Source organism: Dipodomys merriami, unplaced genomic scaffold (assembly GCF_024711535.1).
Source record: "Dipodomys merriami isolate MVZ:Mamm:240054 unplaced genomic scaffold, mDipMer1.0.p SCAF_120, whole genome shotgun sequence".
Lineage (NCBI taxonomy): Eukaryota > Metazoa > Chordata > Mammalia > Rodentia > Heteromyidae > Dipodomys > Dipodomys merriami.
Window position 1 is genome coordinate 2,981,434 of NW_027202494.1, and position 23,675 is coordinate 3,005,108.

At 55.9% G+C, this 23,675-nt stretch overlaps 1 protein-coding gene across 1 annotated transcript in view; it reads right to left on the bottom strand.

The window, feature by feature from the left end:
• Positions 1-1,070: 1,070 nt before the first annotated feature.
• LOC138823550 (1-phosphatidylinositol 4,5-bisphosphate phosphodiesterase gamma-2) overlaps positions 1,071-23,675 on the bottom strand; it is a 72,524-nt gene continuing 49,919 nt past the window's right edge. Inside the window, exons 19-33 of the mRNA XM_070016941.1 lie at positions 23,525-23,644; positions 22,479-22,659; positions 21,665-21,736; positions 19,496-19,605; positions 18,093-18,189; positions 16,318-16,384; positions 15,727-15,884; positions 13,707-13,809; positions 12,380-12,589; positions 11,899-12,044; positions 10,893-11,007; positions 9,829-9,996; positions 6,377-6,465; positions 2,734-2,918; positions 1,071-1,392 (exon numbers count right to left, since the gene is read on the bottom strand). Coding sequence (XP_069873042.1) covers positions 1,350-1,392; positions 2,734-2,918; positions 6,377-6,465; positions 9,829-9,996; positions 10,893-11,007; positions 11,899-12,044; positions 12,380-12,589; positions 13,707-13,809; positions 15,727-15,884; positions 16,318-16,384; positions 18,093-18,189; positions 19,496-19,605; positions 21,665-21,736; positions 22,479-22,659; positions 23,525-23,644 — 1,864 coding nt within the window. The 3' untranslated portion in view covers positions 1,071-1,349. The remainder of the gene's footprint in view (positions 1,393-2,733; positions 2,919-6,376; positions 6,466-9,828; positions 9,997-10,892; positions 11,008-11,898; positions 12,045-12,379; positions 12,590-13,706; positions 13,810-15,726; positions 15,885-16,317; positions 16,385-18,092; positions 18,190-19,495; positions 19,606-21,664; positions 21,737-22,478; positions 22,660-23,524; positions 23,645-23,675) is intronic.

The following is a 23,675-nucleotide window of genomic DNA, read 5'->3' on the forward strand; positions in this document are numbered from 1 at the left end:
GTTTTTGGCCAGTTGTAAGGCCTGAACTCTGGGCCTGGGCGCTGTCCCTCAGCTCTTCAGCTCAAGGTGAGCGCTCTACCACTTGAGCCACAGTGCCACGTCCTTTTTTTTCTGCTTATGGGGTACTAAGGAATCGAACTCAGGGCCTCATGCATGCAAGGCAAACACTCTACCACTGAGCCACCTTCCCAGCTCCTAACTCAGCACTTTTTTGTGGGATGAAAGATGGAGCCTTTCAGCCAGGCAGAGCTTAATTTGCTCTCATTGGCTCCCTGGCAGTACACATGGGCCAATCCCAGCATTTTGGAGAACTTTTTAAATCACTGAATGGTAGAAGTGTCAGAGCCTCATCCAACTACTAAATAATCATGAACGGGGAGGGGAGGGGGGCTGGGCCCTCCGGGAAGGACTGCTTCTGGCATTTGCCATAACACCCCAAGACTTATGCCACTAAAGCTCAGTCTGCTGCCCCAGAGAACTGCATAACCTACAGAAATCCCCCAGTCAACCTACCTTTCATCTAGCCTGTTAAACCAGCAACGGACTCCGGGCTGTGGAGCTAAGGCCTCCGCAGCAGCCTCCGGCCAGCTCCGTTGGGCTGTCGTGAGATGAACGGGGGCAGGCAGAGCCACGGCAAGCCGGGACAGCGGCTGCATCGTCAGCCGCTCCCTGCTCCGACTGGCTTTGTAACACAGAGGCCCCCAAGATTTCCACCCAGCAAGCCCACTATCAAGTCACAAGCCAGCCTCTACCACTTACGATAAAACTGCCCCAACGGACAGCCCACCGCTTTCTCTGAGCGTTTCTTGTGGTCTGCAGGTCCAGGCAGGTCAGTCTAGCCAGCCAGCCCCCGGGTGGCAGCTCACGCAGCGAGCCGCGTCCTCTGATGGCTTCTGTGGAATCCAATGGCCTTCATAGTAGCAGCATGCGCCTTTTTAGTTACAATGCTTTTCAGAATCATTTCTTACATCTCTGGCTCCTCTGCGGAGGAAGTCAATCGCCTAGGTTGTTGCAGAATCTTGCCAATTAGAAAAGAACTCATTGTCTAGGTGACGCAGAGAAGACTGAACTGACCGAGACTGCCTGTGCTTTATTCAATGAGGTTGGAACGCGAGAGGTCACACACCATGACAGACACAGTTTAGGGATCCTCTATAAAGAACATAAGTTACCAAAAAAAAAGTCCAAGGTGGAAAAAATACCAGGCAATCACCCCAGTTCCTTGGTCATATGGTCCTGTTGGCATCACAGGTGGAAGGTAGCACTGCAGACGCCTCATCCCCGAGGCTGAACAGCACATTCGCCCATCCGCACACACACCCATCCGCCTCACACGCGCACCTCCGCTTCTATGAGTAAAACTTGCTGTTGCTGACCCTCTTCTCTCGCAGCCTGAAATCGAAGCAGATTGAACACCATCAGCAGGGTGTGAGATACAGGCTCTGTCCTAGCTACCCATTCCCAGCTACACACTGGTGGGCAACTGATGGCTGGACGGTACAGGACTGAGAGGCGGGTGCTCAGGAGAGCTCTCAGGTCTTGGTAAGAGAGTCTCCCAGAGGTTCAACCTCTTCCTGGGTAAAATAGAGGTTATGCTGACTTAGGCTGAGATATGACTGTCAGTATCAGGTTGGTTGTTTGGAACCTACTGGTACCTTGTAAGGCACACAGGGCCCTGGCTGCATCTTCTCCCGTCATACCTGGGGTACAACCTGGAAGGGGGAAGTTTCTGTCCTGATCTTGATCTGCTAAACTAGCCCATTCTTGGGGATTTAATAAAGACTCCTTAAAAGTTAATAGTCAGGGGGCTGGGAAGGTGGCTCAGTGCTGGAGTGCTTGCCTCACATGCATGAGGCCCTGGGTTTGATTCCTCAGTACCACATGCACAGAAAAAGCCAGAAGTGGGCACTGAGGCTCAAGTGGCAGAGTGCTAGCCTTGAGCTGAAGAGCTCAGGGCAGTGCCCAGGCCCAGAGTTCAAGCTCCAAGACAGACAATAAAAAAATTTTAAAGAAGTTAATGGTCAGCTGGGCACTGGTGGCTCACACCTGTAATCTTAGCTACTCAGAAGGCTTAAAGCTGAGGATCATGGTTCGAAGCTAGCCAGGACAGGAAAGTCCCTGAAACTCTTGTTTCTTTTTTGTCAGTTGTGGGGCTGAAACTCAAGGCCTGAGTGCTGTCCCTGAGCTTTTGTGCTCAAAGCTAGCACTCTACCACTTCAAGTCACATCTCCACTTCAGGTTTTCTGGTGGTTATTGAAGAGTCTCACAGACTTTCCTGCCTGGGCTGGCTTCAAACCATGATCCTCAGCTCTCAGCCTCCTGAGTAGTTTGGATTACAGACGGGAGCCACCAGTGTCCAGCTAGTGTGACTCTTGTCTCTAATACACTACTCCAAAAAAGCTGGGAGTAGAGCAGTGGCTCAGTAATAGAGTGCTAGCCTTGAGTAAAAACTAAGCCCAGGGACAGTGCTCAGGCCTAGAGTTCAAGCCCCAGGACCAACACAAAGGAAAAAAAAAAGTTAGTGGTCATTCGGGCTGGAGTGTATGCCTCGCATGTATGAGGCCCTGGGTTCCATCCTCACCACCGCAAAGGACATAAAGTCAGGGATCGTGGTTAATTTTCATGATTCCACTGCAACGTCCTTCTAGAGAAGAGAGTTCTACTTGGGGAAGGGGCGGGCACTTAGTCCTAAAGAGTTGTGAAGGCGCCCGGCCCCGGGCGAGGCCCACGCACCTCCGGTTGCACCTGTCCTGGTACAGCTGGAGCTGGTTTTCGTTGACGTTGAACTCCTTCACCAGAGCATCTCGGTTGGCATTACGCAGGTTCTGGTGTGTGTCGTACAAGAAGAGCTGGTTGTTGAGTTCTTCCTGCCTCCTTCGCAGCTGGCGACAGGAGGAATACAGCTCCTCCTCACACTCCTGGAAAGCAGGGGAGAGAACGGCGTGAGCATTCGGTGCTGGACGGGCCCAGGGGCCGAGCTTTGACCACACAGGGAAGCCAGGGCTTCGGAAAACTGTCCCCCTTCATAACTGTCCCCCCCTTTCTAACACCGCAAAGAGTGCAGGGAAACAGCTCAGTGTGATGAGAGAGGCAGGGAGGAGGTGGAGAATTTAGGATATGATGGAGGAGAGGAAGGTGGCAGTTTGGGGCCAGTGCAGGATTGCGGGGAGGGCGGGGAAGGGGGCAGGGGGCTAGAAAGAACTTATCTCAAAAAGCAAATAAATATGGCACTGCATGCCTGTAATCCCAACTACCAAGGCAGAGGTAGGAGGATCAGAGACAGGGCCAAGCCGAGCAGAAAGCCTGAGGCACAGTCTGAAAAACAAACTACATGGACTAGGGGATGGTTCAAGTGTTTGCCCAACCAGCACAAGGTCTTGAGTTCAAGCTCCAATGCCACAAAAATAAACAAACTAAATAAATAAATAAATAATAGGTTGGTTGGAGATAAGAGTCTGACAAACTTTTCTTCCTAGGCTGGCTTTAAACTGTGATCCTCAGATCTCAGCCTCCAGAGAAGCTAGGATTACAGGCGTGAGATACTGGCACGTGCCTGGAAGAAAATCATTTTTAACCTCAAAAACTAGGCCCAAAACTGCAAGAGAGCAAGGGAAGGGGTGACAATGTCCAAAAAGAAATGCACTCATTACCCGACTTAGGTAACTATAACCCCCCTGTAAATCACTTTTTTTTGGGGGGGGGGGTCCGTTGTGGGGCCTGAACTCTGGGCCTGGGCGCTGTCCCTCAGCTCTTCAGCTCAAGGCTAGCACTCTACCACTTGAGCCACAGAGCCACTCCAGCTTTTTTCTTTTTGCTTATATGGTGCTGAGAAATCGAACTCAGGGCCTCAGGCATGCAAGGCAAGCGCTCTACCACAGAGTCACCTTCCCAGCCCCTGTAAATCACTTTTATAACAACTTTTTTTTTTTTTTTTTGTCAGTCAAGAGCTTGAACTCTGGGCCTGGGCACTGTCCCTCAGCTCCTCAACTCAAGCGAGAGTGCTACTGTTTGAGCCACAGCACCACTTCCGGTTTTCTGATGGTTCATTGGAGATAAGAGTCTCATGGACTTTCCTGCCTGGGCTGGCTTTGAACCGTGATCCTCAGATCTCAGCATCCTGAGTAGCTAGGATGACAGGTGTACGCCACCGGCGCCTGGCAAAAACAATTCTTAAAATTAAAAAAACAAAACAACTATGACAACTCATGAGTATTGTTCCCTATCCCCAGGCTTCTAGAATGTGGGGTGGGGTCTTCTTCAAAGAGATGCACACACCTGCTTAGCTGAACTTTGGCCAACAACACAAGTTGGCCTTTCCAGGAACTCTGGGAAGCCACCAGTCTGGATCATGTGAGTGGCAGCTGCTTGCCACGAATGAGCTTTTGTGCTCAAAGCCAGCGCTCTACCACTTGAGCCACATATCTACACTTCTGGCTTTTTGTGGTTCACTGGAGATAAGAGTCTCATGGACCTTCCTGCCTGGGCTGGTTTTGAACCATGATCTTCAGATCTCAGCCTCCTGAGTAGCTGGGATGACAGGCAGGATCTACCAGCGCCTAGGCATCGAGACACAAGGGATACCTTGGCTGTCTAAGGTTCTTTGGCCACTAAGTATGGACCTTTATGTCTCTGCTTCCTACTGCACATCCTCTTCCATCTTATCTCGATGCTTCCAAAGTGCTTTGGAGCAGAAAACGACCATGACTGTGAAAAGTGAATGCAAGGCAACAGCTCTTGGAAACACGTCAGGCTGTCTCCTCTGAGTGGAGTCCGTGAATTTCTACCACACCGACGATCGCTACAGCTATTCCAAGGCATCCGCCCCTCTGCCCCTCCCTCTCATCTGCAGCTTCTCAGCTGCGTCCTGGAAGCTGTCAGAGGAGCAATTTCCAATTCGGTGTTTACTCCTTAACAGCCAAAAGAACACTGGCACAGGCTATGAATTCCTTACACAGAAAGTAACCAGGAGGAGAAAGCAAGAAGGGCACCGAGAGGCACGACCCTGGAGCACAAGGCCATCCATCACCTGGCTCTTTCAAACCTTGTAACAGCCAGGTGATGGTAGTTTGCACTTAGCTACTCAGAGAAGTGAGATTCACAAGATCACAGTTCAAAGCCAGCCCGGGCAGAAAAGTTCCTGAGATTCTATCTCCAAAATAACCAGTAAAGCCAGGTACCAGTGGTCTACTCCTATCATCCTAGCTACTCAGGAGGCTGAGATCTTAGGATCATGGCTCAAAGCCAGCCCAGGCAGGAAAGTCCATGAGACTTTTTTTTTTTTTTTTTTTTTTTTGGTCATGGGGCTTGAACTCTGGGCCTGGGCGCTGTCCCTCAGCTTTTCAGCTCAAGGCGAGCGCTCTACCACTTGAGCTACAGCGCCACTTCCGGTTTTCTGGTGGTTTATTGGAGATAGGAGTCTCATGGTCTCTCCTGCCCGGGCTGGCTTTGAACCGTGATCCTCAGATCTCAGCCTCCTGAGTAGCTAGGATTACAGGCGTGAGCCACCAGCGCCCGGCTCCATGAGACTCTTATCTCCAATAAACCACTAGAAAACTGGAAGTGGCTCTGTAGCTCAAGTGGTAGAGCGCTCACCTTGAGCTGAAGAGTGCAGGGATGATGCCCAAGCCCGGAATTCAAGTCCCACGACCAACAAAAAAAATAGTAAAAAGGCATGGCTCAAGTGGTAGAGCACCAGCTGAGTAAGTGCACCAAGCCCTAAGCTTAAACCCCAATACCAAGAGGCCACATCATGCGACCTTGTCTTGCTACACACAAGAAGGGGTGGAGGGGAATTAAAAATCTTCAAGTCAGGCGCCGGTGGCTCACGCCTGTCATCCTAGCTACTCAGGAAGCTGAGATCTGAGGATCACGGTTCAAAGCCATCCTGGGCAGGAAAGTCCGAGAGACTCTTATCTCCCATAAAAAACCTGAAGTGGTGCTGTGGCTCAAGCGGTAGAGCGCTCGCCTCGAGCTGAAGAGCTGAGGGACAGTGCCCAGGCCCAGAGTTCAAGCCCCACAACCAACAAAACAAAAAACAAAAAATCCTCAAGGCCTTGGGGGAACCAACAAGACTAGAAGGAAGGCAGGCTCCGCTGGCAGCAGAGAGTGCGCCCGCTTCAGCACGCAGGGCCTTCCAAGGCCAACAGGAGGGAAGAGCGTCCCGCGCTGCCTGGCTGTCAGTGCGAGCAAAGCGTGCGGGCTTCGCGCCGCCCGGCATGCCACGCGGCACTCTCGGGGCAGAGCAGGCGCTGCACAACCAGCAACAAAGCCTTCTTCTTTTCTGATGTCTCATCCTTGGGCTGGTCGGCCCTCAAGGGGTTTTTAAGCCCCTCAGCCCACAGTGCCACCGCCCAGTCCCAGCCCTCCACCCACTCACCAAGACGGGCCGCATCTCACAGAAAACCAGGAGGGAAGCCAGCTCGATGTCCTCGCTGTGCCCATTCTTCAGAGGCACGGATCTGAACCCTGCAGCGGAACGGGAGAAGGTGCCAAGGTGGCCGTTAACACGGATCTCCGCTTTCCTGGGGTGCCTGGAGATCATGTGCCCCCTCGGAGACGTGGCGAAGGCAGTGTGCCATGCTTGGGGCTGGCATTCTGGAAGCCAGAGGTCTATCCTGGAGGTCAAGGGAGAGACCAGCATCCTGCACAGACTGGCTCACTCCAGGGCAAAGCTAAAGAAAAAACCTCTGCCATCTAGCAATGAAACCGATTCATGCAGAAGACATAGAAACCCACCGAACGTTCCACATGGAATTGAGAGTGACTGCAGCTGTGGTTCACGTCCTTAAGCACTCCTGAGGTCGAGACCCCAGCGGGTCATGAATTCTCACACCCATTTCCTGCCCTTTACCCCTAATGGGACCAAAGAGTGTGTTCATCTGAAAAGATTTACAATCTGCTTCTCCTGGGGCCATTTCTGAGGAGCTGTTTATCCACCTCTGAAAGCCATCCCCTATTTACAATCAGGGCCCGGTTACTGTGGCTCAAGTGACAGAGCACCACCCTTGAACTAAAAAGTCAAGCCAGGGCTTGAGGCCTGAGTTCAAGTATGAGTACCAGCTTGAAGAAGAGAGGGGGGAGAGGAGGACAAGGAGGAAGAGGAAAGGAAGAGGAGGAGGAAGAGGAGGAAGAGGAGAAGGAAGAAGAAGAAGAGGAGGAGGAGGAGTCATTTAAAAGCATGGCACCAATGAGTTTTGCATCTTCATCACCTAGTTTATCACAGGTGTCTTAAAAAAAACTCCTTATTGAAGCCAGGTGCCGGTGCCTCACGCCTGTAATCCTAGCTACTCACGAGGCTGAGATCTGAGGATCACTGTTCAAAGCCAGGCCAGGCAGGAAAGTCCATAAAACTCTTATCTCCAATAAACCACTCAGAAAACCAGAAGTGGCACTATGGCTCCTGGGATAGAGCGCTAGCCTTGAGCTGAAGAGCTGAGGAACAGCACCCAGGCCCAGAGTTCAAGTCCCACGACTGACCAAAACAAAAAACAAGAACAAAGAAGACTCCTTGTTGACATTGTAGCTGCTGATTCTCCAGGGCACACAATGCACTAACTAGAGACACTCTTCTCCATTTCCTGGATGCCACCTCCAGCTTTTTAGCTAGTTTTCCTCAGAGAATGTTTTGCACAATAGGTGCGCAGTGCTGAGGACTGAGCAGATTCCATACCAGCAGCGTGTGAAACACTGCACCCCATCTTATGACCATAATTCTCCCACAGAGAGCGGGAGGGCTGGCTATACTCTGATGACTTTTATTAGAGAAAGTCTCAAACAGATCGCTCAGTGGCGGATACTGTAAGGAGCATGCCCGGCTCCCGCCTCACCCCTGCCCTTTCACTCTATTTCATCACTTTGCTATCTGTCCATCTTCTTAATCATGCAGAGCAGGGCGAAGGGATAAACACACTTTCGCCAAGATACCCAGGCAACTCACTAAGCAAGCTCAGTATGCGATCCTCCTTCTGATATCGTTTGTCCACAATGTAATCCATGTACAGAGGTTGATAAATGACTCCCTGCTCCTACACCATCTTTGTACTGAACTTCCCTGTGGATGTCTTGGTTAGTTAAATGTGTCCTTGTCTTCACCAAAGTATGCTCTTGGAACATAGAATCTCTGAATCAAGCACGTTTGAAGGTATCTTAGCTGGGTGCAGGGGGCTAACTCACACCTGTAATCCTAGCTGCTCCAGACAATGGCAATTCAAGGTCAGCCCAGGTAGGAAAGTCCACTGGACTCCCATTTCCAGTGTCCAGGCCCCATGACCAAAGAAAGAAAGGAAGAGAGGAAGGAAGGAAGGAAGGAAGGAAGGAAGGAAGGAAGGAAGGAAGGAAGGAAGGAAGGAATCCCACCAGACTTCACAGGTGGCTGACACCTGTAATCCTAGCTACTACTCAGGACGCTGAGATCTGAGGCTAGAAGTTCCAATCCAGCTGAAGCAGGCAAGTCCGTGAGACTCTGATCTCCAAACAGCTAGAAGCTAGAAGTAGAGCTATGGCTCTACTTCCATCAGCCTTGAGCAGAAAAGCCAAGCGAGAGCATAAAACAAAATAAAAAGAAGAGAAAAGCCACCCTGGCGCCGTGGTAAGGTGAGGACTCTGAAGACTTGTGGGCCTGGGACAGTGGTGCTTTATTCGCTGAGCTAATTCAAACAAAGCATGTGGCAAATTAGAGAAGCACAGCTTGAGTGCCGTGCTAAAGTAGTTGGTCGTGTTGGCAAGTTAACCCAGAAGCGTTGCCAAATGTCAGGCCTCACGGCTTACAAATGGGCATTTCTAACCACCCCAGGAGTTGCAGTGTTCTCCCTAACTCTTGCTTAGCCTACCCACCAAGGAAACCAACGCCTACACCAACACCCACCAAGGAAACCAACGCCTACACCAACACCCACCAAGGAAACCAACGCCTACACCAACACCCACCAAGGAAACCAACGCCTACACCAACACCCACCAAGGAAACCAACGCCTACACCAACACCCACCAAGGAAACCAACGCCTACCCCAACACCCACCAAGGAAACCAACGCCTACCCCAACACCCACCAAGGAAACCAACGCCTACCCCAACACCCACCAAGGAAACCAACGCCTACCCCAACACCGAAAAGACGGAGAGACCCGTCTGCTGTCTGTCCTCTACTGGAGCTGCGTGAGCCCATGCACGGAGGGCCTGGGAATCTGCGTTCTAGCCCGAAGCCCAGGGCAGGGCATCGTGCCACGGTCAGGTTACAGACAGGGAGAAGCTGAGGGGATGCCCGGCATGCTCCAAGCTTTCCAAGAAGACCCAGTTCCGCGCTGCACGGGACCCCGAGCTCCCCCAACAAGTCCAAAGGATTGGCTTTATTAAATGACTAAAACGATCACCTCTTGCTCTTGAAAAAATAAATCTTAGAAAAGCAAGGGAACGGGGGCCCCCTGAGGAATCCAGAAAGATCTGTGGCCTGAATATGGCACACCTCAGAAAAATACTAAGGATGGAAATTCAAGATCAAACTGCTTGTCACCTTTCTTTTTCTGGTCAGTCGCGGGGCTTGAACTCAGGGCCTGAGCACTGCCCCTGAGCTCTTTTGCCCAAGGCTGGTGCTCTCCCATTTTGAGCCACGGCACCACTTCCAGTTTTCTGGTGGTTCACTGGAGATGGGAACCTGATGGGAACTTTCCTGCCTTGAACCCTGATCTTCAGATCTCGGCCTCCCGAGTAGCTGGGATGGCAGGCGTGAGCCACCAGGGCCCAGCTTTTTCTTTTTTTTTTTAAAGCCAGCAGCACAGACCAAAGAAAGACGATGAGCTCGCTTGGGTCTCTTCATCCAGGTGCCCCTTACCTGACTTGATGCCTTTGATGGGGTAGGTGGCGTGGGCCAGGAAGTTGGGGTCGCTGAACATGTCTTCCTCGTAGACCACGAAGCGCAGGAAGGCCAGGCTGGGGTCATAAATCTCAAAGGTCACCTTCTCCTGAGTGGGAGCCCACACAGGGCTGAGCCCATTGTCATCTGTGGGACACTGAAGCTCGTTAGAGGTGACCCCTCTCAGAAGCCCGCTTTTAGCCGCTCGGCATCTCAGCTTGGGCCCTAGGCCGGAAGGAATGCTGGGTCTTAAAGACCCACTGTTTCCTGGCCCTGCCTTGGCCTCATGTCCTAGCAAAGCAAGCACAAAGGGGAGGCTCGGGGACTGAGCTCAGGGCCTCAGCCCTCCAGCCACATCTCCGGCCCATCTTTGCTTTCAGTTTGTTTTTCAGTTAGAGTCTCGCTCTGCCTGGGCTAGCCTTGGACTGCGATCCGTCCTGAAGGCGCAGGGGTGACAAAGGCACACCCTTACCCCCAGCCCTCGCCTGCCCCCCTTGGGTGACCTCTCTCTGGGGGCAAAGGCTGCATCATCTGGTCAGGCTGGCCGCTTCCCCACCCCCTAATGTGTCTGCTTTGAACCCAGCAGGTTCACCGGGTCCGAGCGTGAGTCAGAGGAGCTTGCCCTAAAGTCTCGACCTCATTGAGTCCTCACTAATCAGCAGCCACACACAGCACTGGGCACCAGGTCAGTGACTCAGTCAAATGGCCTACTGAACCAAGTCGGCAGGGAGAGGAAGGACAATATCTGCACAACAGATGGGTGGGTGTGGCGGCACACTCCTGTAATCCCAGCTACCTGAGAAGTAAGGACCCAGGCTTTTTCCCAGGCTGGCCTTGGATCATGACCTCTCTATCTGAAAAACAAACTAAACAAATGAAAGGACTGGAGGTGTGGCCCAAGCGGCTGGGCACCTGCCCAGCTAGTTCACGACCCCGAGTTCCATCACTCACGGGGCCAACAAAAACATTTCCCAACCCCAAGGATCATCATCTGATGGATGAATCACTGGCTCAAAGGTGAAGAGAAAGAGCAGGCTACTCACTCACGACCGTTGTCTTAAACTTATTGTTGTCGTACTCCGCCCCACAGATCTCCACCTCCACGAAGGGGCAAGCAATACTTCGGCCGAGCTTGGGGAGGTGGCGAGCGCCAAGGACCTAAGACAGCGAAGTCAGGAATGCAGCCCCTGCCGGCAGAAGCTGAACTTGCTCCCCTCCCCACCCCTCCCCACCCACACCCCTCCCCCCTGCAACAAGCCAAGCATCGTTTGATTGGAGTTCACCCACGCCAGGTCTGGAGTGTGGACGGGGAGCGACTGTCCACAGGTGGCCCCCCCAAACCCCAGGCTGCCCCCCTCAGCGGGGGTGTAATCTGGGCAGGATGACAGGCACAAGCCACACACACACACACACACAGGCACACACACACACACACAGGCACACACACACACACAGGCACACAGGCACACAGGCACACAGGCACACACAGGCACACACACACACACACACACACAGGCACACACACACAGGCACACAGGCACACACACACAGGCACACAGGCACAGGCACACAGGCACACACACACAGGCACACAGGCACACACACACACACACACACACACACACACACACACACACGGGGCGGGGCTCCTGGGCTCCCAATTCCCCAGACCAGGGCCCATGTGTGCTGCATTTTATCTTCCTTAATCTTGTGAGAAATGACATTATTTAAATTATCACCCCGAAACCTCTGAAGATGGTATTGGGGAGCCTTGGCCCTGCCACTAACGAAGGGAAGACGGCCCTCCCTCTTCTGAGACCCAGGACCCCCATCTCCTTTTCTTCCTGCCGGGAGGCTGGCTTCGCAGGAACCCCCAAGAGACAGACTCACAATGTCACCCCGCAAAGAACCTGGGGAAGTGCCAGGCTGGGCTCAGGGACGTCCTCTCCCTCCCCCACAGTGATCTTGGGGTGCGCTGGGCGCGTGGTCACTGCTGAGCACGTGTGATGGCGCGTGTGCCCGGGGGGGGGGGACGCTGGGGCACCGCACCTTGACAGTGAGCGTCATCACGACCCTCCTCTGTGACTCGGGCGGTAGCGGGTCGTACTTCTCCCCGCGCATGCTCTCGGGCTGCAGGACGTAGCCTGTCCGGCCATTGAGCGAGAACAGCGCATGGTTCATCTGCATGTATTTGTCTGGAAGGAGAGAGAGAGAAGCTGCCAGCTGCGGGGGACCCCTTCAGCCAAGCCCCCTGGGGCCTCAGAACCGTGGACTCCATCCTGAAGGTCACTCTGCATTCCCCACCCCCACCCCCCATGAACCCCGTCTCTGGAAGAAGTTCTATGCATGAAGTCTGAGGCACCTGGATCCAGCCCCGCCTGAAGCCCCAGATCAGCTCCTAGGTGAAGCAGACCGCCCGGATGTCACACGGCCTGCCTCGTCCCCATGTCCCCAGTCCCCCCCACCCCGCTGGTGAGGGCTCAGGTGGAACCGTTCCTCCCAGGCCCTGCGCCCCCCCCGCCCCTCCCACCTGCGGTCTGGAAGTTGAGGGCCACCATCTGGGCGCCGCACAGCCACAGGCGGAACGGGTCGTAGTTGGAGGAGTCCACGCGCTGTCCTTTGGGGTAGACGCGCGTCAGGCCCTTCTGGTTGTACCGCAGCAGCTCCCGGGGCTTCTGCCGCACCATGCTGTCCGCCTTGGTCTCCACAAAGGAGCGGATCTCTCGGAAGTCGGGGTTCTCTGCACCAGAGCGGGGGGGGCACCCATGTCTAAAGGTGTTGGGCCAGGGGGGCTCCTGGTTCTCCCATAGCTTCTCAGTCTAGACAGGCCGCAGTTTACCTGCTGTTTAAAGCGACCGATCTCCTTGAACAAGAAGGCACAGGAGCGGTAGGTAGGGAAAGGCCCGGAGGGGAGGTCTCAGACAGAAGCGGGAGGTTGGGGGCGCAGGTAGTGGATGGAAGACACAGAGAACGGGGCTGAGGAGAGGGCTTCCGCAGTGCGGAGGCTGCAGATGCAGGACCAGGGACCCGGCGCCCAGCGCTCTGGGGAGACGAGAGCCACGGGGCGGAAGGGGAGTCGCACGGGGCGTGGGCGACAGGAAGGGGTGTTCAGGTGTGGCTGCGCTTCCTCTGCTCCCCCCGCCCCGTCCAGCTGGGGGGGGTGGACCGCGAAGCAGTGGACACGCAGAGCCCGCCTGCAGTCCACCCTGAGCGCCAGCATCTTCCCTGGGTCCATTCTGGGGCTGGCCACTAGCTCTCTAGTCTCCTGTTCTGAAATCCCAGCCGACAGAGGAGTCGCTCAGAAGGCCCGAGCCTGGGTGATGACATCATCAAAGGTCTTGCTACTTTGGGGTGAATTTGGGAGAGGGTGCGATGTCTAGCCCCTCCCTCACAATGAGGACCCCGGTCCTCAGCCCCAGCGTCATGGCTGTGTCATGTGTGTGCAGAGTCTGACCCGGAAGGTTTTCCTGGGCGACCCCGTGGGGGCCGGCTGCGATCTCACATGAAGGCAGCCTGGTGACCACAGACGGTGACCAGAGACTCGAGTGAGGGGGCCACAAGCCAGGAGCTGCAAGCCGCTTCCCGGAGCCGGGAGAAGCTCACAAGGAACGGGCCCAGCTCACTCCCGGACTGCTTTCTGTCCCCCAGGGCGGAGACTCAGTGTGCGGCATGTCTAGCCACCAGGTCTGCGGCCATCTGCAGCAGGGGGAACAGATCTGCTCCTGCTACAGAACGGCCGAAGTGTTCCAAGGAGTGGAGGTGCCTGCATCCTGGACTTCAGAGCCAGAAGGAAGCGGCCAGTGCCTCCGCCCTCTGACATCCTCCCTCAGCCAGAGGCGGGGTCCGGGGAGGCTTACCTAGATTGTCCTTGGTTTTGCTGGTCGGCTTGCAGTAGACAACCAAGTCGGAGAGCTCAATGGCGATGGACTGGTTCTTCTCCCAGTACTTCATGTTGTTCTCCTGTTGGAGACCCGTCACCTCCAGCGACAGCTTCCAGCCAGCGCCTGCGCCAGCGCCAGCTCCCGCAGCTCACCCCGCGCCCCGCGTCCCCACCTCCCTCCTCCCCACGCCCTCCCCGACTCTCAGGAGGCCCAGCTCAGAGCAAAGACTCAGTTCTGATTCCTGGTGGGGTGTTGTTGGGTTTTGTTAACCTTCTAATAATGAGACTTTAGAAACTAGTCTCATGAACTCTTAGCCAACATCAAAACCAATTAAGGAGAAATGTAGATCAGACAGAGCAGAGCAGCCTTGAATTTAGCTTCACCAACCATGCAGCAGCCAGAGATGAAGAAAGTGAGAGAACCTTCTAGTGAAATCACATGTGTTTCTTGATTCAGACAAGTGGAGAAGCTGTGGTGTATGCCTGTAATCCCAGCACTCAGGAGGCTGAGATCTGAGGATCGTGGTTCAAAGCCGGCCTGAGCAAGAAAGTCAGTGAGAGGGGGCTGGGAAGGTGGCTCAGTGGTAGAGAGCTTGCCTTGCATGCATGAGACCCTGGGTTCGATTCCTCAGCACCACATAAGCTGAAAAAGCTGGAAGTGGTGCTGTGGCTCAAGTGGTAGAGCACTAGCCTTGAGCTGAAGTGCTTAAGGATAGCGTCCAGGCCCAGAGTTCAAGCCCCACAACCAACAAAAAAAGAGAAAGAAAGAAAGAAAGGAAAGAAGGAAGGAAGGGAGGGAGGGAGGGAGGGAGGGAGGGAGGGAAGGAAGGAAAGAAAGAAAGAAAGAGAGAGAGAGAGAGAGAGAGAGAGAGAGAGAGACTCGTCTCTACTAAACCACCCAAAAAGCCAGAAGTGGAGCTGTGGCTCAAGCGGTAGAGCACACTAGCCTTGAGCAAAAGAAGCTCAGGGACAGAGACCAGGCCCTGAGTTCAACCCCAGGACTGGCACAAAACAAAAACAAAATACACCAAGTCCCTACCCTGCAAAGAATCAATACCGAAAAGAAGAAAAAGGGGGGGGAGGCTAGAGGTGAGCCCCAGGAGACAGAGCACAGAGCACCTGCCTAGCCAGCGCAGGACCCCGAGTCAAACACAAGTATCACCAGGAAACAGAAAAACGAAAAAAAAAAAAGAACAGAAGAATCTAGAGCCATCTGTGGGCCTCTGGTTCGATTCGGGGCCAGAGGGGCGATGGGGAGGGCAGGCCACAGCAGGGCAGACGGCCGGCCGCGCGATGGGGCTCAGCACAAAGCCTTCGAAACACGACACGTCCCCACCAGGGAAGGAAAAGGGGGGTGCGCCCCCCCCGGGGGGCCCCAGGCTGGCCAGAGGAAGCGGCTTGCAGGAAGTGACGCTCACCCTTTGGGGGAGGGGTGGTGGGCCCACAGACAGCCTGGGGACGGCACCTGCCACGCCACCGCACGGTGACAAGGTGACAGCGCATTCCCCACCACGCACGCCTCCCCCCGGCAGCCGCTCAGGTCAGGATCGGGCTCTTCCCGAGGGTCCACACCCCGCGTCTGCTCCGCCGGCCGCACACTACGGGTTCTCCAAACCCCAACCCCACGGTCTCAAAACCCAGCGGCTGGACACAAGTGCTGGCCTCAGGCCAAGGCCGGAAGGCCGCTCGGGGCGGGGATCGAGCCCCGCGGGGCGCTGTGGGGGATGGATCCCGGCTGCTCGGGCCTCGTTCACGCAGGACAGCGCGCACACAGGGCCAGCCCAGCTTGGCTAAGAGCCAGAGGGCAACTGAGCACCAAGCACCACCCCACACTCTGATCCTGCTGGTCACGTTCCAGGGTCCCCTGCGGTCCCCTCTGCTTTCTAAGGAAAGGGCCGGCCCAGCCTCCCTCCTGAGCCCTGTGCAGCCCTCCGGCCTGTGCCTCCCGCTGCCGGCCTCCACACAGTGCCGCGGTGCCCTCCCGGGCCCAGCCCTACCTTGGTGTCGATCTTCCAGGTGATCTGTCGAATGCTCTGGAACCACTCGAAGAGCTCCTCCACGCTGTCCGCGGCGAACTCCACGGGGGGGTCCCCCTGCTTCTTGGGCTCCAGGATGAAGACGAAAGGTTTCTGGTTCTTTCCATGCGGGGCTTTTACTGTGGGGCGCAGCAGAGGCCACGGGGGCTGTGGGACTGCCCGGCCTGCCCCGCCGGGCCGCTCCTGCCCAGGCCGCCCGCCCCAGAAGCCGTTTCTATTTCATGCTGAGATATGGCCTCGTAACTTTTCCCACGCTGTCTTGGAACCTGTGGCATTCCTACATAGCTTGGATTCCGATCTTGTCTCAATTGCAAGAGAATTGAGGAGAAATGTCCTCGAGTCCTCCTATACTCAGCCAAACAGAACTAGGTAGGCTGTGCGATCTGCGCTTCATCATCCACCTGGCACCCCAACCCTGGCAGACAGGGCTGCTCGGGGCGGCAGCTTACAGGTGTCATCAAGCTCCAGCTCAAGTGCTAAGCCTCATAAGCGCCTCCTCCAGGTAGCCCTCCCAGTTCGTCAGCCTCTAGCCACGCCTCTGCTAGCACCTACCCACGTTGTAGTTATTCAGGTCCAGGATCCCTCTGCAGAGAGATCCTAGGGGGTTATCTTCCATAATCTGTGAAGAAACATGGCGTTAGTCGGTCGTCATAACAGGAGCGATGAAAAGCCAGCCGGTCCCCACAGCCCTGCGTCCATCCGAGAGAGACTGCGGGGCTGTGAGAGCATGACCTCATTACAGCGTCTCTCCGGGGGCAGCTAAAGAATGAAGCGCAGAAAGAGGATGGACCCAGACACGAACAGGCGCCCGTAGGCTCTGCGCTTCATCTTCTAAATTCACAAAAATGTGCCTAGTGGATTCCAGAACACCCTAGCCCCCTTCTCTGGCACCACTATGGAATGGGGCGCTCTGGACAACTACTTCACAGCTCGGGAACCTTCTGGGGCCAAGTGCTGGCAGCTCATGCCTGTCACCCTTGCTACTCAGGAGGCTGAGATCTGAGGATCCTAGTTGAAAGCCAGCCCAGGCAGGAACGTCCGTGAGACTCTGATCTCCCATTACCTACCCCCCCCCAAAAAAAAAACAACCAACTAGAAATAATGCTGTGGCTCAAAGTGGTAGAGTGCTAGCCTTGAGCAGAAAAGCTCAGGGGCAGTGGCCAGGTCCTGAGTTCAAGCCCTAGGGAAAGAAAAGAAAAGAAAAGAAAAGGAAGGGAGGGAGGGAGGGAGGGAGACAGAGAGAAAGAGAGGGAGAGAGAAGGAAGGAGAGAGGGAGAGAGGGAAGGAAGGAAGGGAGGAAGGAAGGAAGGAAGGAAAGAAGGAAGGAAGGAAGGAAGGAAGCCCTTCTGCGGCTCCTCTTGTCCTGTGGAAACAATGGTTCGTCCAGTCATGCGTGTTTTGGGGCCTTCTGAGCCCTGAGAAGCCCCCAGCCCCACCCCTCCCCACCAGACATATACTGCGGCTGGATTGCAGCAAATTCTGCAAACACTGTGGCCTGTAAAACTAGGCATGTAGGACACCTCACATTCTGTGGCTCCGACTACACTCCCACCACACACACGCAAACACACACTCACATACACTCACACACTAACTCACCATTCACACACGCTCACACACTCACACACACACACACACACTCACACACACTAACTCACCATTCACACACGCTCACACACTCACACACACACTCTCACTCACACTCACACACACACACACACTCACATACACTCACACACACTAACTCACCATTCACACACGCTCACACACTCACACACACACAGTCTCACTCACACTCACTCTCACACACTCACACACACTCACACACACTCACACTCTCACAGTCACACTCACACACCGTTTCCTTCCCGCGAATCTCTCACTACTGAGCTCTAACTTGATTTTGATTTTTTAAGGCTCAGGCACGCTTCCTCCAGGGAGCCCTCCCGGACTGGCCCTGCCTCCCGTGTGAAATTAGTGCTCTGGGATGGAAAGAGATCTCCAGTCCTCATCATAAGCCTGGGCCCTCGGCGTGGTGCTGGCGCAGGGAAGCCAGCCTTCTGGGTAAAGGCGGTTGGGAAGGGAAGAGAGGCCTCCTGAGAGCTTCGGGTCAGGGTGCCTGGCAAGCACCCCTCCCCTCCCGGCAAGCACCCCTCCCAGCAGGCACTCCACGCATCTGGCTTCCAGACCAACCATGCTGCGTGTGCAACTGCACTGAGCACGGGACAAAGCCCCGCATCCAGCAGCCAGCGGTGCCCACCCCCGCACCCCAGGGCCCCCCCCAGCACAGGCAGGTCCCACCATGACCGGGGACCAGGGCGATTCACCTGCTTCTCCAGGCCCTCGGGGTCACCGGCCGAGACGTCCTCCACGTAGTTGGACGGGAAGTACTGCTGGACTCGGGTCCCGTAGTCCCCCTTCCACCTGTGCCAAAGAGCAAGGCATGGGGGGGTCTGCACCGGGCCATGCTCATCCAATGCACAATCCATCCATACTCCATCCATACTCTACTGCTCCTGGGTTCGCGCTCACAGGAGAGGCCAGGCTAGCCCACGTGGCCCGCCGAGGGCTGCCTCTGCCGCCACAGAGCACTGGAAAGGGAGCCTCTGACTTCTTGGTTTTTTTTTTTTTTGGGTCCGGTCGTGGGGCCTGAACTCTGGGCTGGGCACCGTCCCTCAGCTCTTCAGCTCAAGGCTAGCGCTCTACCACTAGAGCCACAGCGCCACTTCCGGCTTTTTTCTTTTTTGCTTATGTGGTGCTGAAGAATCGAACCCAGGGCCTCAGGCATGCAAGGCAAGCGCTCTACCACTGAGCCACCTTCCCAGCCTGACTTCTTGTTTTTTAACCACCAGGGAACCGTTTCCCTGTTCAAATGAAATGGTAGACAGGGCATGGTGGCGCACACCTGTAACCCCCAATACCAGGGGTGGAGATGTGGAAGCTCCTGGCTCCAATGCCACCAACAAACCAAGCGCGGTGGCCCAGGCCTGCAGTCCCAGCTCCAGGGAGAAATAAGAAAGAGGATTGCAGTTCCAAAGCCACCGAGGCCAAAAGCAAGGCCTGACATGAAAGTAACAGAGACAAATAAGAACTTGGGACATGGCTCAAGCGGGAGAGTGCCCACCCCATTTGAAGGAAGGCTCGTGAGTTTCAACACAGGGGTGTATGGAGAAAGTTCTAGACCCAGGAGGCCTGGACTCAAACTCCAGACCCCCCATGGTGCGTGCTGTGTGCCTCAGGCTCCCCCACAGACGGGGGACAACAAGAATGGGAGCACAGCGGGGATCCAGCCAGCACCGGCCTGGAGGGAGAGAGTTCTGATTCTAAACCACCTTTGAGGTCCCCGGGTGGGACGGAGTCCCCCACGGGAGACTGCGGTGGGCAGGCGTGGGGGGGGGCCGCGGTGGGACCCTGCACCAGAGCCTGCACTCGTCTGCGTAGTGACTCTTCTGCCCTCGGTAACCAACCCCACAGCACTGTGGGAACAACCCGTGCGACACACAGGACTAAGCAACAGCCTACGAATTTGCTTTGCAAGGAGCACATGGCGGTAACTCCGGGCCACTCACTGCATGAAGATCTGCTGCAGGAACGCCATCGGCTTGGGGGGGGGGGGGCGAAGGGAGGTGTGTGATGCTACGTCACAGGACTCAGCAGGCAGGCGAGCACAGGTGGCACCCGGGTGCTGTCCCAGAGCCCCTTCCGCCCCCCCCCACTTCCCCGGCCTTACCAGCCCCCCGGCTCCTTGCAGACGTTGTGGATGAGGGCGCCCCGGCAGAAGGTCAGCTCATCAGCGCGCTTGGCCTTGTAGTCGTAGAGAGCCTTCACGGTCCTCTGGGGCTTTTCGGGGGGGGGGAGGGACAGGAAGGACAAGGACAAGGTCAGGAGCAGATCAGATCAAGGCCTGCACCCCCATTGGCATCTTCTCTTAGGGACCTGGAGGGCACAGCGCCATCTGCTGGCGACTGTCTGGAATTGCAGCTGACAAAAAAAAAGGACTCAGGTTGGAGGTTGAGATCAAGGTCAGAATCAAGGACACCGGGGAGTCTTTTCCTAACACAGACAGGATGAGTTTGGGGGGTACACAACCACCACCCCTGAAATCCCAAACAACTCGTCCAGCCGCACTGGGCCGTCCCCTCCCCCCCCCCACCTCCCACCTTGCAACCCTGCCCTCTGCGGGGCCAGCCCAGAGTCCTCCGCGTCGGCAGGGATAAGAAAAGCAAGACCTAAACTGGGAATCAAAATTCCCTCCAAAGAACTTGCCTGCACAGCAGGACAAAATGAATATCCACCCAGCAAGAAAGCGCTGATGGGGAACGTTCTGGCTTCCCTGCAGGCCGGGTGATGGGGAGAAGGTAGGAGTGCGTGTGGCCATCACCCCTGCCATCCAGCTGACCCCGCGCCAGCTGCGTTCACCACCAAGCCTGCACTGCTCTGTCACTGCTGTGGCAAAGTCAGAAGACTGGAATGTTTCCCCCGAGTGTATCAGAGCGCGCCTGCCCTCCCAGCTTCTCCAGAGGCAGAGATAGGAGGACCATTGTCCCACTGGTGTACCAGAGCACGCCAGCTTCTCTGGAGGCAGGGGAGGATCACGGTTCCAGGCCAACCCAGACAGAAGTTAGCAAGACTCCATCTCAACGAATAAGCTAGGCACAGTGCTTCAAACCTATCGTCCCAGGTAAGTAAGAAGCCACGGGAAGGAGGTTGGAGGACTGAGGCTTGTCACAAACAAGCTCATTCTCATCACCAAAACATTCCTCCATACTGAGAAAAGTTGTTGCTCTTAGCTAATGTGTCTGCGCACGCCACCTCTCACGACTGCCTTTCTTGCTGAAGAGTTTCACTGGCCGAGGATGATACAGACAAGAAGGAAAATCATGTGCGTACTTCCACCTCCACCTCCAGCGGGACCCCTTCATAGGTGAGAGCTGTGCACTATGCGTGTGAGACCGTCACACACACACACACGCACGCACACACACACACACATACACACACATACACACACACACACACATACACACACACACACATACACACACACACACACACACACACACACACACACGGCATCTGCGATGGCTCTTGCTCAACCAGCTCGAGCTACACTGGAGACAGAAGCTGGGCGTGAAGAAGGGGCTGGGGGCTGAAAGCAGAATCCGACCCTACAATGCAGGCAGAGGCCGGGTGGGCATCCGAGATAGTGCTGGCGTGCAAAGTAGGCCAGCCCGCAAAGCTGACCGAATTTATAAACACCACGGGCTTCCTCAGCATGCACAGAGACATTAGGAAGATTTTTAATTAGAAGCCATTTAGCCCAAAGGTGTTCATCAGACCTCAAGGGCTTTAGCATAGCTAGAGCCTCATTTGGAAGAATTCTATTAATTTTTCCCCTGACATTACCTGCTACACTGTCAAACATCACTTCTTAACACACACACACACACACACACTTAGACCAGACACCATGGCTCATGCCTATAATCCCATTCACCCAGGAAAGGGAGGTAAGGAAGTAAGGAGGACTGCGGTTTGAGGATAGTGAGACTCCATCTCAACCAGTAAGCCAGACACGGTGAGATGCATCTATCTACAATCTCAGCTCTGTGAGAGGCAGAGAGATAGAAGAACCAAGGTCCAGACCAGCCCACGACAGGGAGAGGAGAGGTGACCATGTAAGGCTCTATTCTAAAAGTAACTAAAGCAAAATGGAGCAGGGGTGTGGTTCAAATGGCAGAGTGCCTGAAGGTCCTGAGTTCAAAGCCCCGAACGATCAAAGACAATCGTTGTTTAATTTAGTATTGGTGGGGTTTTCCAGATTGTTCCGTCTGCCGTGGGGCGAGGGGCAGAACCCCAGAATCGCCTCCATCCACAGAGAACGAAGCCCAGCACCTACCATGGAGGGGCTGATCTCGCTGGGGTCCACGTACATGCGGCTGACGTCATAGAGGGAGTTCACGTCTCTCTCCTGCAAGGACAATGAAGAGAAGGCAGAGCGCCGTGCTGGCCCCTGGCCTGGCCCGGGCCGGCGAGGCCGCCGGCGCAGGGAAGGGTGGCACGAAGACAGGGAAGGGCACCAAAACCCACCAAGTGCCTCGCGGTAGAGGCCCCTCAGGCAGCCCACGCGGGCCCGGCGGTGTCACTGCACATGCGCGGAGCGGAACCTCCCCACCCCCCCCCGCCCCCCCCCCAGAACTGCAGAAGCCGAGCGCGGTGGGGCCACCCACAAGCTCCACCCAGCCCACGCGCAAGCGCGGAGCGCATCGACACCAAGGGCCTGCCGACTTCACTACGCAGCAGCAACAGCGGCTCAATCCTCAGAGCCCTGGAAAACTGCCACCCACCACACCTCTACCTGCCCTCCCCACCTCTACCTGCCCTCCCCACCTCTACCTGCCCTCCCCACCTCTACCTGCCCTCCCCACCTCTACCTGCCCTCCCCACCTCTACCTGCCCTCCCCACCTCTACCTGCCCTCCCCACCTCTACCTGCCCTCCCCACCTTCCCCGTTCTTGATCTCTGCAGCAGGCTACTCGGGCACCCTGCTCTGTGTGTCTCCCTCGTTGCTGCTGCCTCGTCTGAGCTAGACAGGCCACAGTCGCCAGGGAGCGCCTTGCCTTTGCTGAGCGCACGTCAGCCTGGACCCCCGTCCACCTGGGGGGATGGGGGACCCGCGGAGGCCCCCGGGGCCGGGCCGGGGCTGTGCCTACCACGCTGTAGCGCTCCAGCAGCTCGGGCGTCACGGGGTAGCGCAGCCTCATCTTGCGGTACAGCGCGTGCTTCTCGTAGTAGCTGACCAGCTCCACCAGGCTCTCGAAGTAGGCGGAGGTGCCCAGCACGAAGTGCCGGCCGTCCCGGCTGATACGACAGTGCTTCACCTTGCCCCGGGCCCTGGAGGGCAGAACTAGGGGGTTGGCACACGGGGGGTGGGGGGCGCCCAGGCCCAACCACCACGATGGCAGCCCCACCAGCCGCCCCGGGGCGCTGGTCCACCCTTAAAGGGCTGGAGCGGACAAACCGGCTGCCCTTCTTCCCGCTGGAGACTTTGGAGCAATGAGCACAAGCTGTGGCGTCGGGCAGAAATCCTGACTCAAAGCTGTAAGGCTGTGTGATGCCTGAAATGTCCCTAAACCTCTCTGGGCCTCCACGTCTCCCACCTGCAATAAACGGGGCTGCCTTTCCCAGGCTATGGCTAAGCGTGCGATCAGCTTGGGTTAGGAACTCAATATATGGTAGGCTATTGCTATTTGCAGAATGCACGGGAGGGGGTGACGAGAGGGGAACGGGGAGCGTGGTGTTTGGGGTGCGAGGGACCTCAGTCCTAGAGATGCCTGGGTGCCAGCACTGGTGGGGGGAGCTCAGGTGTATGTCGTCAGGTCTATGATGTCACGTCTATGACGTCAGATCTGTGACATCAGATCTATGGTGTCAGGTCTGTGGCATCTGATCTATGGCATCGTGACATGAGACCTGTGACATCCAATCTGTGGCATTAGGTCTATGATGTCAGATCTGTGACGTCAGACCTGTGGTGTCGGATCTATGACATCAGACCTGTGACGTCATGACTGTGGCGTCAGATCTATGGCGTCGGATCTGGGCATCCCAGGCTCCAGTCCCAGCTCCACTATCTGTGTCTTTTGACAAGCTGCTAAACCCCAACGTTCATGCTGCAGAGAGGCCACCAAAGGGCCGGCCTGCACCCCAAGCGTGGGCCCGTGCTCCCCCGCCCTTCGCAGGCCTCGGCCACGGCTACCTGAAGGTGATGGCGTAGGAGTCGGTCCCCTCCCGCCGCCGGATGAGGAAGGCCCCGTCGCGGGGCACTCGCATGAGCATGTCCTCGGCCTCGCCCCGGCTCAGCTGGCCGTAGTACCACCTGCAGCGGGGTGGGGGGACGGGGGCGTCAG